Source organism: Corylus avellana, chromosome ca1 (assembly GCF_901000735.1).
Source record: "Corylus avellana chromosome ca1, CavTom2PMs-1.0".
NCBI lineage: Eukaryota > Viridiplantae > Streptophyta > Magnoliopsida > Fagales > Betulaceae > Corylus > Corylus avellana.
Genome location: NC_081541.1, coordinates 42,458,779 through 42,480,444, shown reverse-complemented (window position 1 = coordinate 42,480,444; position 21,666 = coordinate 42,458,779). Strand labels below are relative to the sequence as shown.

The 21,666-nt window shown below is 33.2% G+C and overlaps 2 protein-coding genes across 5 annotated transcripts; both read left to right on the top strand.

The window, feature by feature from the left end:
• Positions 1 to 473: 473 nt before the first annotated feature.
• LOC132182186 (rac-like GTP-binding protein RAC2) lies at positions 474 to 3,144 on the top strand. 4 transcript variants are annotated; one of them, XM_059595384.1, is made up of 7 exons: positions 474 to 722; positions 839 to 926; positions 1,487 to 1,596; positions 1,735 to 1,798; positions 2,301 to 2,365; positions 2,467 to 2,532; positions 2,810 to 3,144. In XM_059595384.1, exons 1-7 carry the CDS (start codon positions 585 to 587, stop codon positions 2,906 to 2,908), a joined length of 630 nt encoding a protein of 209 aa, XP_059451367.1. In that variant the 5' UTR covers positions 474 to 584; the 3' UTR covers positions 2,909 to 3,144. The 4 variants fall into 4 exon arrangements, with proteins under 4 accessions (XP_059451367.1, XP_059451359.1, XP_059451374.1 ...); XM_059595376.1 differs by having other exon boundaries at positions 1,735 to 1,834; XM_059595391.1 differs by having other exon boundaries at positions 1,735 to 1,834; positions 2,796 to 2,900.
• A 7,408-nt stretch (positions 3,145 to 10,552) lies between these two features.
• Positions 10,553 to 17,081, top strand: LOC132166879 (uncharacterized protein At1g28695-like). Its single transcript, XM_059577729.1, has 3 exons — positions 10,553 to 10,829; positions 11,142 to 11,531; positions 16,321 to 17,081. The coding sequence occupies exons 1-3, from the start codon at positions 10,683 to 10,685 to the stop codon at positions 16,852 to 16,854; spliced, it is 1,071 nt and encodes a 356-aa protein (XP_059433712.1). The 5' UTR covers positions 10,553 to 10,682; the 3' UTR covers positions 16,855 to 17,081.
• The last annotated feature ends 4,585 nt before the right edge of the window (positions 17,082 to 21,666 follow it).

The window sequence follows — 21,666 nt, the reverse complement described above, 5'->3', positions numbered from 1 at the left end:
GCTGAAGATTCACACAAGTTGCCTAAAGGCCTTCTAAATACTTTGGTCAAATCATAAGAGAGAAAATCCAAAATTCCATGTAACTTAACGCTTTTGGTTGCCTGCAGGCTGCAACCTTGTTGTGTGGCTAAAAAGGTCCACGTAGCATTAAACCAATCCAAACCAAAGGTCACCTGTTCTAATTCATGACTGCCATGCAGTTAATTTGCCAAACATGGGGAGAGAAAAAGCATAATAAGTACACAGCGAACCATTAGAGCTTGTACTCACACACGCTCTAAGCGCGTCTATTTCTTTCTATTTTCCATTATGTTTTTTTTCTTTTTGCTTTTCAATTTGATGAAATGATTGATTTGCGACTTGGGCTATCTTTTGTTTCAACTTTTTGCCTCCCTGACAGCTCAAATTAAAGTGATCTCAGAGATCTTTACCACCCTGCAAAAAGCCTTACAGAAAATTTAGCACCTTTTTAGTTTTCTGTCCAAACTCTTCTTTCCTTTGAGAGAGAATCTGCCCCTACTAATTCAAAGTAGTTCATGTTCATCTGAGAGAGAATATTTTTTGTGTGTACTTTTGATTCTGAGATGAATAACAGAACAAATGTTGCAGTTAGTACTCCTAGTATTACAACAACAAGGTTCATCAAATGTGTGACAGTTGGAGATGGTGCTGTTGGGAAGACAAGCCTTCTCATCTCCTACACTACCAACACTTTCCCAACTGTATAAATTTACTGTCTTTTCTTGCATGCTCTCTAGCTATTTCTTTTGTTCTCTTTTCTAATTGCTTTTCTTCATGTTCATATGATTTCCAATGGGTTTTTCTTATTGTTTGACAGGATTATATACCAACTGTTTTTGATAACTTCAGTGCCAATGTTGTGGTTGATGGGAAGACTGTGAATCTGGGTCTCTGGGATACTGCTGGTATTCTATAGTTCTCTCTTGCTTATGATTCATTTGCATGATATATGCATTTTTATTCTTTTATCTTTTTCCTTACTAGTTCTTCAGTGGTTGTTTAATTTCTAATGTTACAAGAATCTATGTCCTCCATAGGGAAAGAAATTTTGGCCTCTGATTTGAAGCCATTGTTTCATGATCAATGTAGCCTGGCTTTCATTTGTTGGAATGGTTATGTTGAAAACTTCTACTTTCTTGTTTTCTTCTATTTTTGAAAAACAAAATCTAATTTTGGTGACATGACTACACCAAACTAATTGCAATCAAGTAGTAGGGGTGATCCTATGATGGATTGGAAAGTTGAATATTCTGAATCATGAAATAATATGAATTTGTTCCATATATTTAAGAACTACATTAGAACTTCCATGTGATATAAAGCAGCATGCCCACCAAGCTTTGCTTTTGCTTTTGAAAACCAATTATTATAAAGAAGCATGATTCTTGGGATAAATAGTAACTTTTCGTGGGTAATTGGCTTCTATGGATATGATGAAAGCTTACCATGCATGCAATTCTTATAGGTCAAGAAGATTATAACAGGCTGAGGCCCCTAAGTTACAGAGGAGCTGATGTTTTCCTTCTTTGCTTTTCTCTCATAAGTAGGCCTAGCTTTGAGAACATAGCGAAGAAAGTAAGCTTCTTTTTGTCTATTAAAGTCTTCTTTTGATTCCCTTTCATTTACAAAATATTCAACCAAATGTATATACTAATCAAATTCTCTGTTTGTGCTTGTTTCTTTTTCTTTCTGCCTCTTATTATGTTGGATTAGTGGGTTCCGGAGCTGAGACATTATGCCCCCTCAGTGCCCATTGTTCTTGTGGGGACCAAGCTGGGTAAAAGATTCTTTCCTTTATCAATTTGCTTCTTATGTGAGTGGGTATTGCCAGAACTCTTCCCTTGCTTTTCTATCAAGTTTCCCAATGCTCTAAATAAAGACTAAAAGTAAAGAATGATTCTCACTTCTGATTTTCAACAGTTTCACACCCGCTGGCATAACATAAAAAAATTTTACAAACGTGAAGAATAGTATTACTGTAAGAGGAATGCTAGGTTTACAAACAAATTTTACAAAAAAAAAAAAATAATTTACAACATGATGTCGCATAACATAATTGGAAATGAGATAAATTCAACTTTTAAGAAATCCAATCTATTGTGTCACATCATGTTGTAAAAGTTTTTTTGTTAAATTTGTTTGTTAGCCTATCATTTTTCTTACCGTAAAATGGAAGGTCAAGATTGGTGCTTCCCCTGCCCAATTCCTTCACAAGCTACTCTGTGCTTGTGCATGTGGTTGTGTTATTATCTGCTAAAAATGGTTATTTGGGATGGCAGATCTGAGAGAAGATCAACAGTTCCACTTGAATTATCCTGGGGCATGTACCATTTCTACGAAACAGGTTAAAAACGGTGTTTATTCATTTGTTAGTGACACTATACGATTTTATGCCAATCATGATGATTACTTTATATCTATCTATAAGCTTCTTTTCAATACCAGGGTGAAGAACTCAAAAGGCAAATTGGAGCACTAGTGTATATAGAGTGCAGCTCAAAGACACAACAGGTATGTTTCACATTTATATATGTTGTAACATTTATGAAGATGCAGATCATATGAAACTTCAATACTCAGTCTTCTAGAACATAAACAATGTGAAAACGTATTGATTGATTGATAATTCAAACATGTTCTGTCTTGCCAATTGAAGCCACCATCAAGGAAGAAAATTTCTTCTAATAGTTTGTTCATTTAATAGCTTACTTTATTCATTATTGTATGGCATTCTTCCAAGTTGGCTTGAAGAACTGGCGGTTGAAACTTTACAGCTGAAAAAATGCAGAATTTGAAAGCTGTCTTTGACACCTCTATCAAGATGGTTCTGGATCCCCCGAAGGCCAAAAATCAAAAGAGAAAACTGAGGGCCTGCATTGTTCTTTGATCATGCTCTAGTGCTGCTAGCTCCCTGATTTTATGCCAATAATGATGACTACCTTCTCTCTTCACAGCTGTCAATTCTCATCTTTTTCCCACTTTGTTTTCTTGTGGATGTTTTCTCTTGTGGATGTTTTCTTGAGATTGTATGGCATTCTTTTTAGTTTTTCCCTCTTTCTTTTCTTTCTTGCTTTTGTGAAATTTCTTTCTCTGGTATAATGGATTTTTGGATAAATGGGGAAGTCTGGTGCATTGTGTCTACTTTTCCTAATAATGCTCTCTTTTTTTACTTGTGTACATGTACTAGCTAGACAAAAGTAAACTTATAAATCATGGTTATTAACTTGACATAAGAATGGGCCTAATTAAACGCTAGTGTCACAGCTTCTCCCTCTCCTCCACTGCCCACACACCACCCCTTCAAATTCACTCGCCTCCGCTACATCCGACGACCGCCCTTGTTCATGCGCATGCTTACCACGTGCTGCTGCCGCCACCACTGCTCCATTTTCGCTCACACGGTGGATGCTTGGCTCCCCCTCTCTTTCTTCATTGGATCTCCATAGATTGTACTTTCTTTTTTCCTATAGGGAGTTCCATATCGAGTTGTAAATCTAGATGTGGTGTTTGCCAAGCCTATTTCGCCAGGTACCTCCCTCACCGAACGCCACGGTGGTACACCTCCTCGACAGCTTCAGTTCAACCACCATCAGTGCTCCTCTTCCTCTTGTAGTTCTCAAGATTGTTTGCTGTTGTTGTAGTAAAAGTTGTTTCGGGTAGATCCGCCTCTACACTGCTTCTTGAAATTGCCATCCAAGGCAGCCCCTCTCTTGGCTATGAAATAACCCAATGGGCTGGGCCAATCATTGGTTGTACCAGAGTTTTTGTTGGGCTGTCCACTCTTTTTTTTTTTTACTTGCATGTCAACTGGGAGGGAAATGAGGGAAGGAGATTTGAACTATTGGCTTACGCTTTCTAAGGCATGGTCTATAGCCGATTGAGCTACCTCTTAAGAACGCTACCCACTCATATTTGATGTAAGAGTAATACTACACACACATCCACTTCCTCACAATAATAGTATATACATGTGAGAATCACGTGCTCTAACTAAAAACATATATCAATTTATTAAAATGAATTGAGAATTTTCCTCTGATTTAGCTTCGGAGGAAAAACTTAATTTGTCTAGGTGTATAGGTATAATTGTAAATCTCTTTTTTTAAGTGTTTTATTAAACGTTTGATGACAACAAGAACCCCACTAATGATTATTGAATAAAAACTTAGAATTAAAATTAGAAAACAATCAGATTGATCTCATGAGATCTCCAGTGCCTTCCAACGACTCATATATAAATGTAGATGGATATTGGATAGTCGAGATTGGGACTTCACCAGTTGTGCCTCAAATTTTGTCTCCAAAAAGCCAATTAAGGGATCATGAGATCCTCTAGAATTATGCCTACCAAAATTCTATTTAATTAGTCTTTTGGCTATGGGATAGTTGAGATTGGGACTTCACCAGTTGTGACCTTCCTCTCTTAATCTGTTTAAATTTCTATGAAATTCAGGCATCCTAATTCTAGTGCAATTGTACGCTCATATTATTTGGAATTTAGGCAAGTAATTGTTAGAGGACCCTTGTGGGCCCACCATCCCGAGCAGGTGTTTGGGCAGCTCGATAACTGCTTGAGCAAGTGCCAAGTGGGCTCCATAAGAGTATTATTAGCAGTCTCACCAAAATAATTAAAAATACATTTTTCTTTATTTTAACTACTCATTTTTTTAGAGTACTCTAACGCCCTCACTATTTTAGCAATCCATTTTCACGATTTTATTTCAAATATTATTTTTAAAGATTTGGTTATTCTTTCTTTAACTATTAAAGGAGGAGAAAGAAAAGAAAAAGAAAAAATGGGAAGAGAAACCATTTTCTATTCAATTGGTGTTTTCCATCAAATTGGTGAGGCTGAAAAGTTGAGTTTTTAAGCATTTTTATCAAATTGTCTCACCAAAATAACCAAAAAGTGGTTTTGATGAGGCTACTAATAATGCTTTAAAGGAATTTTCTCACAATTGCCTGCATGGATGTGAGAGAGCGACGGCAAATAGTTTACACATATAAGAAGTGTAAACCATTTAACTCTTCATGAACGTTATTTCCCTTAGTTAATTGAAAATAATTTCAAATTAACTAATATTTTACATCGTGCTAAACCCAAAAAATATTTTACGCCGAAACAATTGCGGCGTAGATGGTTATTCAAAATCAACTTATTCTTATTAAAGAAAATTGAAACATTTTTGGAATTTAAAATTTGACAAGTTACAAGTAATATCGATATGGAAATACGTTTTGACCTCCCTTTCTTACTTGTTTTGCATGTAACTTGTCGTGTTGAAATTACCCAAGGAAAGAAATTCCAATACGACTTGGCTACATAAAATTAAAATAAATTCTATTTCTTAAGGGTGGGTTCGGCATTGTAATTTCATAGGCGAAAAATGCAATTTTAAACTAAATCGATAAAATAGATTGTTCGGGACTACGTTTTTAAAAAAATAGCCATTTGAAAAATGAATATATATATATATCTGTGTTTTTAAATCGTAGATGAGAAGGTGCATTTTTTGAAAATACACAATTTTAAAGGCCAACTTGCCATTTTGCCAAATTTTTAACTGTGCTTTTAAGAATTACACATCCTTAAATCGTATTTTTTGAAGTCGCAAAGTCAAACGGACTACAACCCAAAAGCTTTTTGTATTTGGTAAAGCATTCTTCTTTTTCGTTTTTGGAAAAATCATATTTAAACCTTAAGTTTTCGTGTAATTTGGATTTAGTCTTTGAATTTCTAATTTTCAAGAATACAGTCATTAAGTTTTTTAACAAGTTAATTTAAAATAAGTCTCTTTATCACTTTATTGTGAAAACTAATGATTTGAATTCGATCACGTATGTCACACATCTGCACCCATGCAATGCCACTTCAGAGCAAATATCAAATCATTCATGAAAAAACATAAACAAAAACGAATGACTTACAAAATTACTTAGAGAAACACATATCCGACTTACATCCACTTCACAAAATAATTGAGCATCTCCGTTCAAATTCAATAATCTCATCACAACTGGAAAAAAAAAAAACCAAAAACAAAAAAAAAACAATTTAAAAAAAAGTCCAAAGCTTCTGTTGAAGAAGAAAAAAAAAAAAAAAAGCATTAATTAATTAATTAAGAATATCATTAATAACCCAAACCTGGAACGAAGGTAACTAAAAGTCTACCACTCAAATGGACTTGACTTTTGAGCGAGTTAAGAATTAAGATTAGACTCGCATTCAAAGCTCCTGTTGAAGAAGAAAAAAACAAACAAGAAAAACATTAATTAATTAATTAAGAACATCAGAAACAACCCAAACCTGGAACGAAGGTATTTAAAAGGATTCTTTCTATTTCAAAGGCAGTGGGTATATAACGTACGGCGTACGCCAAGAATGACATCCAAATGGACCAAATGAATGACTGATACGGATTCTTTCTATTTCAAAGGCAGTGGGTATATAACGTACGGCGTACGCCAAGAATGACATCCAAATGAATGACTGATAGGGATGAGACTAATAGTTGTAAAATGTAACACATTATCGGTGACGTTTGTAATTTCGTAGCTTTGACTATGGTTGTTTATAAAAATTTTATGCTCGTGATGATTTTTATGAATGAGACTCATATGAATTCCCTTTAAAAATTAAAAAATAAATAAATGAATGACATCCAAATAGGGGAAGGTAGAGCAGTCACAAACAATTTTTTTTTTTTACGATTTAGTTTAAAATTACATTTTTCATCTATGAAATCACAATGTCGAATCCACCCTTAAGAAATAGAATTTTTCTTTTTTTTAATAAATTGCGCTAGCAATAAGGCCCATTGTAGAGCAAAGAAGAAGAACTATCAATGTTTCAACATATCAAATAAGGCTCATTCTGGCATGCACCCCACGCACCAACTCCAATTTTCGTCTCTTTTTGGCAGATTTTAGGCTCCTTTATTCCTTTTCAGTTGCTCTGGATCTCTCTCTCTCTGTATATAGAGAGAAATGCTATTTTTTTTTTTTTTTTCCGTTGATATTGTTTTCCAAATAGACTAGTGGGATAAGTTTTTTTTTTTTTTTTTTCTGCTTTTTTAAAAAATAATATTCACGTAAGATTATGAGAACGCCAAAAAGAATTGTATGGAAACTTCCAGAGATACACGCCTCCGCAACACTTAATATCGTCATTGATATTATTTGCCACTTAATTCTTGAAAATGATTCTATTATTGGTACTTCACGTTTCTCTCACTACAAAAATTAAGGACTTTATTGACGTGGCAAACAGTAACTAATGTTTGCCATGTCAATAATTTTTGACGTGTCTAAATAAATAGGTCAATAAAAACTTTCTTGACGTGGCGGATTTCAACACGTCAAAAATTTTTGATGTGTTGATATGGCATGTCAAAAATTTTTGACTTATTGAAATGGCACGTCAAAATTTTTTGACGTGTCTAAATGCCACGTCAATCATTTTTGACTTGCAAAAAACACACGTCAAAAATTTTTTGAAGTGTTATTTTTAGCACGTCAAAATTTTTTGACGTGCCATTATTCCACACGTCAATAATTATAATTAATTATAATTATACAATATAATTATAATTATAATATGCATGATAATATACAAAAAAATTTGACGTGCCATTAATTATACAATATGCATGATAATAATTATAATTAAAAAAAATATATATGTATTAAAAAATTAGGTTGTAAATTAATTTTAACTAATATATACGTATTGTATAAATTAATATTATCATGCATAAATCAAACATTTGATCATATTGGTATAAATTAATTGGTATATACCTATTGTATACCAATTAATATTATCATGCATAAATCATTCTAGTAATATTAATATGAAAGCCATTTTAATTTTAAAAAAATAGGACATACAGAATACATTTATTTTATAAGACCCGCAAACCCCACATGAACCTGGCTAACACAAAATATGTATTCGGCGAGTCCTTCACTTATCTCAATTGTTTATTGATCCTACAGTGGAAATACTTGGAAGCTCGATCTGATTCTTGGAACGTAATTATTAAGTCCTCACGAAAAAATGGATTTTATTATCTGTACATCTAGAATATTAATTTATTTGTTCTCTAATTAGTTTTAAGTATATTGTATTTATAATGTGTTATATAAGAGAGAAAAAAAATGATATAAATTCAAAATTTAAAAATTTAGGGGAAACTTTAGTAAGCGATTTAACGGATTTTTTTTTAACAATTTTTTTGTTAAATTGGCGCGGAACAGCCAATTTAACAAGCACCCCCTGAATTACCAAAACTCTCACTTAAACTCCTTGAACTTTGATTTCCTCTCACTTTGAACTCTTCTGTTAGTTTTCAACGTTAAACTAACATTTTGTGCCCATTATACCCTTAACCAAAACTACATTATTTTGGGCTTCAAAACTACATCACCACCTAGCCTAAAACGACATCGTTTTGAGTATAATATTAGTAATAAAAAATTAAAAAATTAAAAAAAAAAAAAAAAAAAAAAAGAGGGACCAAATCGGAGACACACGGCCCGGTTCTGGGGTGGTGAACCACCCCAGGCTAGGTGGTGAGCCCACTTCCAAAGGCCAAAAAGGGAAGAGGGGGGGGGGGTTAGGTGTTTTGGGGTGGTAGGACCACCGGGGGGTAAGGGTTGCATGTTTTCTACCACCCTATTGAGGGCCGTATGGGTGGCGAACCACCCCGACCCCTTGGGGGTGATCCGGCCACCCCAAAAAACCGATCCTTTTTTTTTTTTGGCCATGCTCGTGTTGACCTCTGGATCCGCACCCAACAGAGGTAATGCTATATTTGTGTTGTTTTTGTTATTTTTCAGTTAATATGACTATAGCCCGCATTGATCACTTTAACTGTTAAAATTGTGTCTCCACAAAAGTCTCAATTAGCAACGCATTGTTTCCGTGGTTCATTTTAGAACTAATGTATATTTGCATCACTGTATATCTGTGTTTTGAATTTTTTTTATAGATTATCATTGGTTCACAACTCATTTGCAAGTAATGCAAATTAAGCTTTGGGGGATGACTATATTGACTTGGACTGAGCACGTGGTTTATCATTACTATTTGTTAAGTTTTATATATATTTTGTTACTATTTGTTGATGTATATAGTTAGATCAAACTATATGTTTGTTGAGACTAGTTGGAACTTATTTGTAGCAGATAGAACAAAGATAGTTTGATTGTATATTTGTTTTGTGTCGTGTTGAAACGTATTTTCGATATAGATATTTGTAGTGTTAAAACGTATTTTCGATGTATATATTTGTTTTATTTTGTGTTGTGTTGTGTTGGAACGTAGTATTTGTGTTGAAATTTCATATGTATTGGATGTATATGCAAATTGAATTGAAATTTTATATGTGTATTGGGTTGGATGTATTGCCTATATTTGATGTATTGAATTAATTGGATGTATTGGATATGTTTGAAATGGGGTTAGATATGTTTGATGTATTGGATTAATTTGATGTATTTAATTAATTGGATGTATTGGATGTATTGGATTGGATGTGTTAAATTGAATGTATATTGGATAGATTGGATATATATTGAATGTATTGGATATCAGGTTAATACGTAAATCTGGGTATAAATCCGAATAATTTATAAAATATATAAATGAAAAAAGAAAAAAAAAAAGATTTTTGACGTGTCAAATCAAAAATTTATGACGAGGTGAAATTTACCACATCAAAAAAATTTTAACATGGTGAAATTTACCACGTCAAAAAAAATTTTTTGACGTACCATTTTCACCGAGTCAAATTTTTGACGTGGTAAAAGTGGAACGTCAATTTTTTTTTTTTTTTTTTTGACGCATCAAAAATTTTTGACATAGTGAAAATGCCACGTCAAAAACTTAAATTTTTTGACACCCGCTCTTTTAACCGTTGTAATACGTCAAAAGTGATACGTCAGAAATTGTTGGTAAAAGAAAAACTCGATATTTGTAGTGTCCTGTTCTCCTCAATCAACTCGATCCTTGAAAATTATTCTATTACTGTTATTACAGTTTTCTCATGGTCTCCTCAATCAGCTCCTTTAGAAGCTCATAAAAAAAAAGGGCCTGTTTTGAATTATTGGTATGAACAGTGTTCGTTAGTTATTGGTCAGTCTTTATATTTGTTCTCTTGTTTTCCTGTCATTTTTTTTTTCTTATTAGTATATATTATATTCTTCTTTTTTTCTCTAAATTGACGTAACTTTTAAAATTATTTTTATATTAAAATTCAATAATAATTTATTACAAATTAAATGGTCATTTACAATCACATTTAGCATAACCCTTTTATAAGGGTGTACATATAATACCATATCCGAAAGAGTGTCATGACAATTAACATGAGATAACATTGATTAATCAGCACTTTTGGTAAGTGTACTGGATTACCAGTTTCAACCTTTCAGTTTTTCTTCTTTTCCCATTAGTTTTATATTGGTCACCAAATTTCACCATGAGAAAATTAATGTCCCACCAATGTCCCAATGGTCACCTCAGGCACATTGCATGACTTTTAAACCCCTCTCTCTCTCTCAAGCTTCTCCTATTTACACCGACCAAAACCTTTTCGATCTCCTGCATAGTTCTTTCAAAAGCCACCCAAAACGACTAAAACACCAAAACACACAACATGGATTACGGAAAACAATCTGTTGGAAATCCTGCACTGCTCTTATTCTTCTTCTCCGGCGTCTTCTTTCTCTTTTTCTGGTCTTCCTCTTACAGAAATCCTTTCGTTGCATTCCAAAAGGACCCCATTTGCACATTTTCGAACACTGTAAGTTTTCCTCTTATTCCTTCATTCATTCCGCATGTCGGGCACAGAACAAGTCGCCGTGCAAAGCGCCACCTCCACAGAACTTGTTTGGGAAAACAATTCTTTTCAATTCTTCTCTTTTTTTCAGTTGATTTGAGATCGCTAACATTCAACTCAACTTAAAATTTTATATTCTTCAAAAACTCTTTTCTTTTTTTGATGTTCATAATTTTGAATTCCGTAGAATAGAAAAAAATTGGAAACCCAAACGAGCCCACTTACCGGTAAAGCTAACCCTTTGAGATTAATGTTGTTAATCTTTCATTTTTGCAGACAACCATTTATGCCCTTCAAGATGAGCTTGAAGAAGCTCTGACGAAAGCTTCAATGGCGAACAAAACGGTCATTATCGCAATCATAAACAAGGCGTACGCGGAGCAAGACATCAATGCCGACACCACCATGCTTGACCTGTTTCTCGAGAGCTTTTGGCTAGGGGAGGACACCAGACATCTGCTTGACCACCTCTTGCTCGTTGCCGTTGATCGGACGGCCTACGATCGCTGCCAGTTTCGACGGTTGAACTGCTACAGATTGGAAACGGACGGCGTGGATTTCGGGGGAGAAAAGATTTACATGTCCGACGACTTCATCAAGATGATGTGGAGAAGAACTCATTTTCTCTTAGAAGTTCTCAACCGCGGCTATAACTTCATCTTCACGGTAAGTCACCGTTATCTTTATTGCAATTTGCAAAGTACCGAGTATTTGATTATTGTCTGTGATTGTCAACGCCGTTTGGTTTACGGAGTCTTTTTTTTTTTTTTTGGGCGGGGCGGGGCAAAGACGGGTAAGAGATCTGGTGACAAAGACTGATATGCCCTAGTTGAGAATTTATGGTGATGGTATTGCTCATTTAATATTCATTAACTCAACTGTTTTAAGTGAATTTTCTTTTTCTTTTTAGTATTGAGATTATTTCAAATTTTCTTTAAATTTGAAATTTTTAAATTCATAAATTTTAATGCGTCTAAAATATAAACAGATTCGGCTTACATACTGTTATTAAAATAACAGTATGTATACTGTAGTTTAATCAATAATCAATATTGAATTTCTCAAAATATCTTCTTTTTTTTTTTTTTTCTATTAAAAATTTTTAGAAGTAAATCAACTTTAAGATTCAATCTTGACTATCGATTAAATTACAACAATTTTTTTTTTTTTTTTTTGACATGAAACTACAACGTACATAATAACAGCATATAAGTCATGTTTTAATGTTTAATGAAGAAATATGTTTATTAAATTCCTTGAAGATGGATTCCTCTTTAAATGTTAAAACATAACTTATTTTAGACCCTCAAATGAGATGAACAGTTAAAATTTATAAATTTAAGAATTTCAAATTTTAAAAAAATTCTACAGAATCTCAATTCTAATTTTTAAAGTAGTTAATGTGAGAATTCATTTAAAACATGTTCATTCATTATGCTTAGTGGGTTCATGTAGAGCGTTGAAGTTTGCAGATAGCCGAATCCTTTAAGTAAATGCTAGCTATATATAATTTAGCCCCGATCTTATCTTAGACATAGCGGTAATATGATTATTAAGAACTAAGGCACCATTTGGTACTTGGGATTGTTATTTTATTAAAAAATAATAATAATAGTTATTATTAGTAATAGAGGACTTAGCTTAGTGATATATATATGTTATAGTAATATTCATTGAAATTCAACCAAAAAGTTTGAACGAAAATTAAAAATAATGTGAGATTTTTTTTATTTTATTTTTTTAATTTTTTGGAAAAACGTTGCGTATTCCTCTGTATAAGGAAATACTTAATTGGTAGAAGTAATCTTTTTAAGAGCTAATTACTAAGTCAACACTATTTGGCGGTTTTGATTGGTGAGGTTTGGATAGAGATCATTAATGTACTGTGACAGGTTGAAGGATAGAAATGAAAGACAATTAATTAGTTACTGTTTAAATAATTAATTAGCTTGACTTTTGGTTTCTCAGGAAACTGATGTTGGTGGGATCTCTAAATTTTATTTAATTAAAATCCCTTTAGCAAGAAATATGTGGCCAATAGGGCACCTGAATATTCTTTCACTTTAACTCTAAATAAATAAATAAATAAAATTCTTTCACTTTATTTACTTTTTTTCTTTTGAGCTGTGAATTATTTCATTGATCTGTTTTTGGCCTGAGGGCAATAGTCTAGCTATAGCAATGCCAAAAGATAGGGAAGCAAACATAGACAACTGCTGAGAGCTGTGGACTGGACATTGACCTCTCAGTCACATGATCTAAACATTTGAACAAGACCCCAGGTGTCATGGAAATGGTTCTAAATAAATGCATATATATATATATATATGGTTTTGTTTCTCAAGCAAGGTTTTATTAATTTCCTAGGATTTTTGTTTGCATTCATTTTGGTATCAAAATCAAGAGTTTGGGTTGCCTCCGGTGAATTTTTTTTAAAAAAATGGCGGACTTCGTCTCCGCCGTTCATTATTTCATAAAATGATCTTCAATTATTTTTTCACTGAAAGCAAGACAAACTCCAAAAACCGAGGGTTTTTGTTTGCTTTCTAAGGTTTTGATTCGAATCAAATCAAACATTGGAGAAAAAGCTTAGGAACTTTATAAGCATCAGCCAATGTGTCTCACACGAGCATCTGTTTTTGGTTCTAAGTGGGTGGCACGTACTATATATATGATAGAGAAGTTTCATTACATATATATATAAAACTTCGAATGATATATGATGGATTGCCGTGTGATTATTTAAATTAATAAACACTTGTTTTTGAAAAATAATTGGTGGGGGTCACGTACTTCCCAGAAAAGAAAAAAAGCAATATATGGTTGGTGGTATGTCAAAAAGGTGGGGATATTTTCTCTACCTAAAACATAAATAAAATAAGTATAACGTCGGATATTTAACTCTTTGGCCTTATTTCTAAAAGGTAATATCCCATGAAATGTCCTGGTAACTTTTTATGCCGACACTCATTCAACCAATTATTATCTTATTTGAAGAGCAATATTAATTATCTAACACATTTTACTTTGTTTTTAAACCAAAGTGTAGTATTTACCAATTCTCTTATAATCTTTACTGATATTTATTATATTCATTTCACATCGAATGTGATCTTAACGAATTTTAAGTGTTTTATGTTAGTTACTTAAAACATATACATCACATATATATCAGATAATATAAATTTGGTGTGATGATGGATGTGAACAGTGGCAGAGCCAGACAATTTATATTGGGATTGTTACTAAAATTTTTTTGAGAATGTCGAGTAGTACCTTGCGTAGGAGAGAAAAAAAAAAAAAATTTTAGGACATGGGTAGGGAAAAAAAAATTAAAAAGTTTTGGGGTTGCCAAGGCACCCCACCGCCCTTAGTGTGAATAATAGAATTATTTTATTTGAATTTGGCTTTTGCTTTTTTTGTTTCCCTTAATGATTAGGTTGAATAGTTGATATGTAGCTCTTTCAACATGACGTATGAAGTCCAGCGTTTTTAACATATATGGACACATTGGAATCATATGGCTTCTCATGACCGATTATATCCATTAAATTAAGACACAAATGTTTTACATGGGACTTTGTGTCTTTGTTCATGGCCACAAAAGTTTCACGTGTCACCTGTGTAACGGGCCCAGCTTGTCAATGTCTGCATATATATATATATATATACCTAACATAATATATATATATATATATATATATATTATGTTAGGTGTAGTTGTTGATAGATAGTAGGTCTCTTAAGAAGTAGTATTATCTGATAGGGAGTATTATTTATTAGGTTATTTAGTTTATTAGTGTTTTATTGTTTTATTAATTGTTGAGTTCATTAGTTGTTTTATTGTTTTATTATTGATGTGTAGGTAGGACTCTAGTGTCAATGTGTTAATAAAAATAGATTTAATTATGTTAGTAGTTGAGTTATGATCCACATTGAAGAGTTTGTTTCTCTTGGGACTTTTTTATTGTGTTTTGTTATTTAAGCCTTTTATTGTGTTTTGTTATTTAAGCCTGTAATGCTAATATGCTATGGAATAAAAACAAATCAAGTAAATTATTCAAACCCTATGTTTGAATATAATTAAGATCAGTTGAGGGCATCTCTAATTGCTCGTAGGTTTAAGATTCTTCAAAAATTCTATCATATCAATCTCTTTACTATATTAATCTCTTTACTTAGTTCTTATCACGTTACATATAACAATATAGTTTGAGTTAGATCATCTGGTTTAGGGGAATTAGGTTGTCGACCAGGCCTACTACGTACCTACGACGTCGACAGAGCTCCAAAAGTCTTGAGTTGCATGTGGTGAAATTTTGTCGATTCAACTAATTTGAGGAACAATAATATGGTCTTCGTCATTTTGCTTGCTTTCTTGCACGACACTTCATATACGTATAGAACTTGACTTCTGGGTATCTAGGGTTGGTTACTGAACCCTTCTTGGGTTCCAAATTTGGTGAGTTTTTCCAAACTTGGATGGTTGGCTTTTCAAACCCAATGAAGGATTGTTCAAACACTCATGTCTTGTTCATATATTTCCAGTCAACTAATCAATCGCAACTCATGTCTTGTTCATATATTTCCAACCAACTATTCAATGGCCATAAATCCGTGGAGAAATTCTATTTGTTATTCTCATGTCTTATTTTTATTTTATTGGATTGACGTAACAATGTGGTATGAAAAATAAGCATTGCCGTGTCAATATGAGATTTTATATAAAAAAAAATTAGAAGATATTTTATGGTTTGCTAAAAGAAATTGAATAAAATATGCAATTTCTAGTTGTTTTGAATGTTTTCAATATCTTCTAATATTTGTATATTAATCAAACCCATTGTTTTGGTAATGCTTTTTAGAGGGTATTTTTTTCAATTTTAGTTATAACATGATACAAAGGTAAAAGTTGTTTTGAATATTTTATGTGTATTGAGTTGTTTGCTAATGTGTGTTTTTTTTTTTTTTAGTAAACAGCAAAAAGTTGTCCTAAAGGGTGATGCCAAATGAGTCCTAATTCCTCTAGTTGGGTTAACAATGGGTTTGGTCTGAGGGATGAATTTCCAATCCAAATCAATTCTTTGTTAGGGCTTGGACCTAGATATTTAATCGGGATAGAAATTTTCAGTAATTTTTATGTCAAAATTGCTACCAATGTGCTCAGTGGTAGATTTTCAGCAAATGTGAGAAAATTCTTATGAGAATTAAGACCTACGTGTCCAAATAAATTTTGAGTATCTCGCCTCCTTGTTTTTAGACAAGTAAGCCTCAGAAGTTCTCACACATTTGTTATCCAAATTACTAACAATTCGGACAATAAATTATTGGAGATCCCGATCCGTTCAATTGATCCCCTATATTCATAATCACTTCTCTTTTTTTTTTTGGTAATTTTTTGTTTTTTTTTTAACATTTTAATTATATAGTTAATGACATTTATTTTTTGTAACAGGACACCGACGTAATGTGGCTAAGGAACCCATTTGCAAGGCTAAGCAAAAACGAAAGCGACGATCTCCAAATCAGCACCGACCTATTCCTCGGCGATCCACGGCCGGAAAAACAGCTCATCAACACCGGCTTTTACTTCGTCCGATCAAACAACAGGACTATCAAACTATTAAACACCTGGTACGCCAAGAAAGACAACGCCACGGGGCAGAAAGAGCAGGACGTGTTGCTGAATCTGATACGAGGAGGCATCATCGGAGAACTAAACCTGACCGTACGGTTTCTGGACACCCTCTATTTCAGTGGGTTTTGCCAGGACAGCAAGGATTTGAGGGCGGTGGCCACTGTCCACGCCAACTGCTGCCGGAGCATCGACGCCAAGGTGAAAGATTTGAAGGCCGTGCTTCGCGATTGGAAGCGATTCAAGAAGTACAGTTCTTATAAAAGATTGGACAATGTAACGGCTAATTTGCGGTGGTCGGGGCACTTTGGATGTTGGAATTCATGGAGGGTAGATAATAAGCCTAAAAAGTAAAAAGGGTTAAAACTTGTTTGGTTTGTAAGTTCAATTCTTTTCGAGAATGAGTGATACGCTGTCTCGTTTAATACTGGTTGACGTAATGTGTTTTAAATGACTTTGTATCACTCACCTAAAACACGTTACGTTAAGTGGTATAAGATGCGTATGATAAATGAGTGTGAAAGTAAAATTACTCTTTCAAATTTGTTGTAGAAGAACTTGATACATTGGAGTAGAGGAAGAATGCGTACAAATAATATATGATTTATTATTATTGTTTGTTTCTTAATTAATAAAATTATTGTTTATTTCAAACGCTTAACATGTGAGGTGATCCTCCTTGAGTCCAGTTCTTTGCCCAACTGCCACCCACCAAGAGTGGGAATATAGATGAATGGACTATCTCTGGCACTTTTTAAAACCAAATTGACAATTTAATAATAGGAAAAAAATACAAAATTAGTCATTGTGATGTGCCCGATTTACAATTAGCTTCATGTGATATCAAAATGACCTAAAGGTTCTTGAGGTATGTCAAAAAAACAATTTAGTCCCTACACTCAAATTTCATCTTCTAATTTAATAGATTCCGTTAGTATGACATTGACTTAAATTAGACAAGTATTACAATTTTACTGGCTCTAACATTTCACACTATCATAATCTTTTAAGTCAGTGAACAGAATTTGACTGTAAAAACTAAATTGTTTTATATCTCATGGACCTTTGAATTTATTTTGATACCGCATAAAGTTAATTGCAACTCAGGTAAACTAAAAAGACTGATTTTATATTTTTCTCTTAATAATAAGGAAAAGTAAATACTAAAAAAATGTATTTTAACCCTATTTCTTAAAAGGATGTTTTATTCATTAAATTACTTAAAAAGAAAGAGCACTCTAACGTGTCAAAAAGAAGAAGAAAAAAAGAAAAAAAAGAAAAGAAAAAAAAAGCAAGCAAATTTATCAATTTAGTACTACTCAAATTTCTCGTCTCTGTCTCTCTCGTTGTCTTGCTCTCGTGCATCGGATCTACTCAGGTAAGTCCTTTACTTGATACAGTGCTACGTCACTTTACATGCCCCAACTGTTAAATTACCAATAATTTCAAAAGTTTAAATTTATAGGAAGAGGTAAATTTAATCACTTAATCAATACTTTAACATTCACCCTCATGTGTGGGCTAAAACTCCATTTTAATAGGCGATACCCAACACGTGAAATATTTAATTTTAAATGGGGGTGATTTAATGGAGTCAAAGTTCGATCGGGGGTGATTTAATGGAATCAAAGTTTGATCACAAGATTTTTGGTTCTGATACCATGTTAAACTAACACTTGTCCTAAAAGCTTAAACTTATAGGAAGAGGTAAATTTAAGCATATAATCATTAGTTTAACACTTCCCATCACATGTGGGTTCAAACTCATTTTTAATAGGTGAGGCCCAACACGTAGAATATTTAATTTAAATGAGGGGTAAATTGACGGAGTCAAAGTTTGATTTCAAGACCTTTAGCTTTGATATCATATTAAATTACCAGTTATCTCAAAAACTTAAGCTTATAAGAATAGGTAAATTTAATCACTTAATTAATACTTTAACACCAACACCGATTCCTTTGAAAATCTGTTTCAATCGCATTCACTCTGGATAGACTAATTACCGATTTCTATTCTTGATTTGTGATCTGTTTGGTTGCTCAGAAAATGTAAATTATTACTTTGAATATTTGGCTTAATTGAAGTCACACTTTTCCACTTCTATTTTGTTCTGAATGGTATTTGGTTACTGCTTCTTACTATTTGTCCATTTCGCACATTTTGTTTCTGATTCAAATTCAACTTCACTGTTTGCTTTATGCTCATAAAGTCACCAAATTTCACCAATGTATTCGCAAATGTGTGTATGTACATGCGTGTCTTTGCATACATGATGCCTCTGTGCGTGTATGTATGTGATCATGTGTATAATGTAGGCATTTACATGACCATACTTGTTTGTGTGTGTGTGTAATGTACAATACGACAATGCATGTATGGAAATGATCTGGCATGATTGAAGGCTTAAAGGTTTGTGATGTTTTTGAGGTTTTGAATCTTGATAATGCAGGATGTCTCATACATGATGGAGGGGAATATATTAACAAAAATTTGGAATAAATTAAGTTTGAAATTTATTCTGAGATATGGAGAAGTTTCTAGAACAAAAACTCTCTAAACAAAGGAAGAGCTAGCTATATATTATGAATAGTAATTAAGACCACTATAGGTGCAAATGCATTGCATTCGTAGCTTGCATATAGCACTGGATCATATTAGAGTAATAAAGACATCAAAACCACATAATCATCAGATTAAATTTATTCTCCTCTTGCACCATGTAGTGTTGTCAGCTTTAGATTTGGAAGTTTCTTTGTTAAAATTATGACTGAAATGTCAGGGTACAAATTGCTCAAATAAGCATTTTGAGTAACAAAGAAACTGGCCCTTATGGAAGCTCTCTTAAGGGAAGCACAAGTTGCTTTGTTGGCCACTTGATTGGAGGGGATTCCTTACTCAAGGTTTTGGTTATCAACAAAGGACATATTTTCAATTGCATTTAAAGTTTTCAAATGTACAAATTTCCGTGCACTTAATGTTTGGAAGCATCCTCAATTTTTTTTTCTTCATATTCTTTAAGGATCTATTTTTCCTTGTAATCAATTTTTCCCTCTCCACCACATTGCACTAAAAAAAAAAAAAAAAAAAAAGGTTTTAGTGACAGTTTGGATAGTGTTAGTTTAAGAAACCGACACTATAAGGTGTTGGTTTCTATTCAACCGACACCAAATTAAAAATGGTGTCGGTTGAACAGTAACCGACACTAATAATAGTGTCGGTTCACTATTCAACCGACACTAAATTAAAAATGATGTCGGTTGAACAGTAAACCGACACTAATAAAGGTGTTGGCTTACTGTTCAACTGACACCATTTTTTAATTTAGTGTCAGTTGAGCAAAAACTGACACTAATAATAGTGTCGGTTTACTATTCAACCAACATCAATTTTGAATTTTGAACACAGATTCAACCCTCATTTCTAATTTGAATCTTTTTGGGTTAAGTACTAAATATCCCCCTAGGGTTTCGTTGCTTTATTTTTCCCCCTTTAGAGTTTGGTTTTTATCATAGGAGGTCTATGCGGTCTTGATAATAGACTAAATTAGTCCTCTGTCAGTTGACTATTAGTTGACTTAACGGAAGTTCACGTAGATCAATCAAATGTTGACATGTGGCACCTACTTATTATTATTATTTTTTTTTAAATAAAAAGAAAAAAAATGCCGCCGGGGGGAGGGGGGGTGTGCTCTTGGCCCTTTGGGGGTGGCTGAACCACCCCCTTTGGCCATGGGGGGGTGGCATCTAGTCGGATGGGGGTGGCCGAGCCAAGGGGTGGCCAAAACCACCCCTAGTGGGTACTGGGGTACCCTAATTAAAATAAAAAATAAAATTTAAGCAGGTGCTACGTGTTAACATTTGATTGGTCCACGTGGACTTTCGTTAAGTCAACTAATAATCAACTAACAGAATGATTAATTTGGTCTATTATCAAAACCATAGAGACCTCCTGTAATAAAAATCAAACCCTAGAGAAAAAAAATAAAGCAACAAAACCCCAAGGATATTTAGTATTTAACCCAATCTTTTTTAGATTTAAAAGTTTAACACACTATGCTTTCATTTCATGTTTCTTCCTTCTTTTGGGTTTCGAAGTAAAAATATAATATGTTTGTTTCTTAATAAATGATGTCAAATTATCGTTTATTTTAAGGCCTAATATGAGGTCAAACACGTGGAGATCTTCTCTCGCCACTTGCAAGGGATCCTCCTTGAATTGGGTTCTTTGCCCTACTGCCACCCACCAAGAGTGGGATCTCCCCGGTCCGTTAAGTTTTTGAACGAAATATAGATGAATGGACTATCTTTGACACTTTTTAAAACTAAATTGACAATTTAATGATAGGGAAAAATGTAAAACTAATCATTGTGATTTACCTGATTTACAATTAATTCAATGTGGTATCAAAATAAACTCAAAGGTTGTTGAAGTATGTCAAAAAAACAATCTAGTCTGTACAGTCAAATTTTTTCTTCTAATTTAATAGATTCCGTTAGTATGACACTGACTTAAATTGGATAAGTATCACAATTATATTGGCTCTAACGTTTCACTCTATCAGAATCTATTAAGTTAGTGAATAGAATTTGATTGTAAAGACTAAATTATTTTTTTTAGTTCATTTGAATTCATTTTGATACCATAGATAGCTAATTGCAAATTAAGTAAACTATAAACATTGATTTTACATTTTTCCTATAATAATAAGGAAAAGTACATACTAAAAAAAAAAAAGGTTTTTATCCTTTTTATTCATTAAATTACTTAAAAAGAAAGAGCACTCTAACCTGTCAAAAAGGAACCCGGCTTCCATGCGGAACTTTTTAAGTACGCACATCTGCGGTTACAAAATTGAGAGTCCAGATTGTCCAAGGCAAACGACGTCGTGGAAGAGAAGAGGCAACCGTTAAAACAAAAGGTCAAAAACAAACGTTTAACTGTTAAAGGCACTTGAAATAAAACAACAGTACTCTCGGAGATGGCTGAACCGAAAAATCCCACTACACCTCTCTTATCCTCCCTCTTGAAGGGTCTGATTCCATGTAGATATTTTTCTCAATGGTTCTCTAGGGTGCTGAGAGCCTGAGACTATTCTACGGGGGAAAAAAAAAGAACAAAAAAAAAGACAAAGCAAAACGAAGCAAGACCCAAGAGAACAAAGCTTG

Bases quoted from the DNA above. Each gene is read 5' to 3' on its own strand.
- LOC132182186 (XM_059595376.1), top strand. From the start codon at position 585: ATGAATAACAGAACAAATGTTGCAGTTAGTACTCCTAGTATTACAACA. The intron at 723-838 runs GTATAAATTTAC...ATTGTTTGACAG, and splicing joins CTACCAACACTTTCCCAACT to GATTATATACCAACTGTTTT. The intron at 1,835-2,300 runs GTGAGTGGGTAT...TTGGGATGGCAG, and splicing joins TTTATCAATTTGCTTCTTAT to ATCTGAGAGAAGATCAACAG.
- LOC132166879 (XM_059577729.1), top strand. From the start codon at position 10,683: ATGGATTACGGAAAACAATCTGTTGGAAATCCTGCACTGCTCTTATTC. The intron at 10,830-11,141 runs GTAAGTTTTCCT...TCATTTTTGCAG, and splicing joins TTTGCACATTTTCGAACACT to ACAACCATTTATGCCCTTCA. The intron at 11,532-16,320 runs GTAAGTCACCGT...TTTTTGTAACAG, and splicing joins GCTATAACTTCATCTTCACG to GACACCGACGTAATGTGGCT.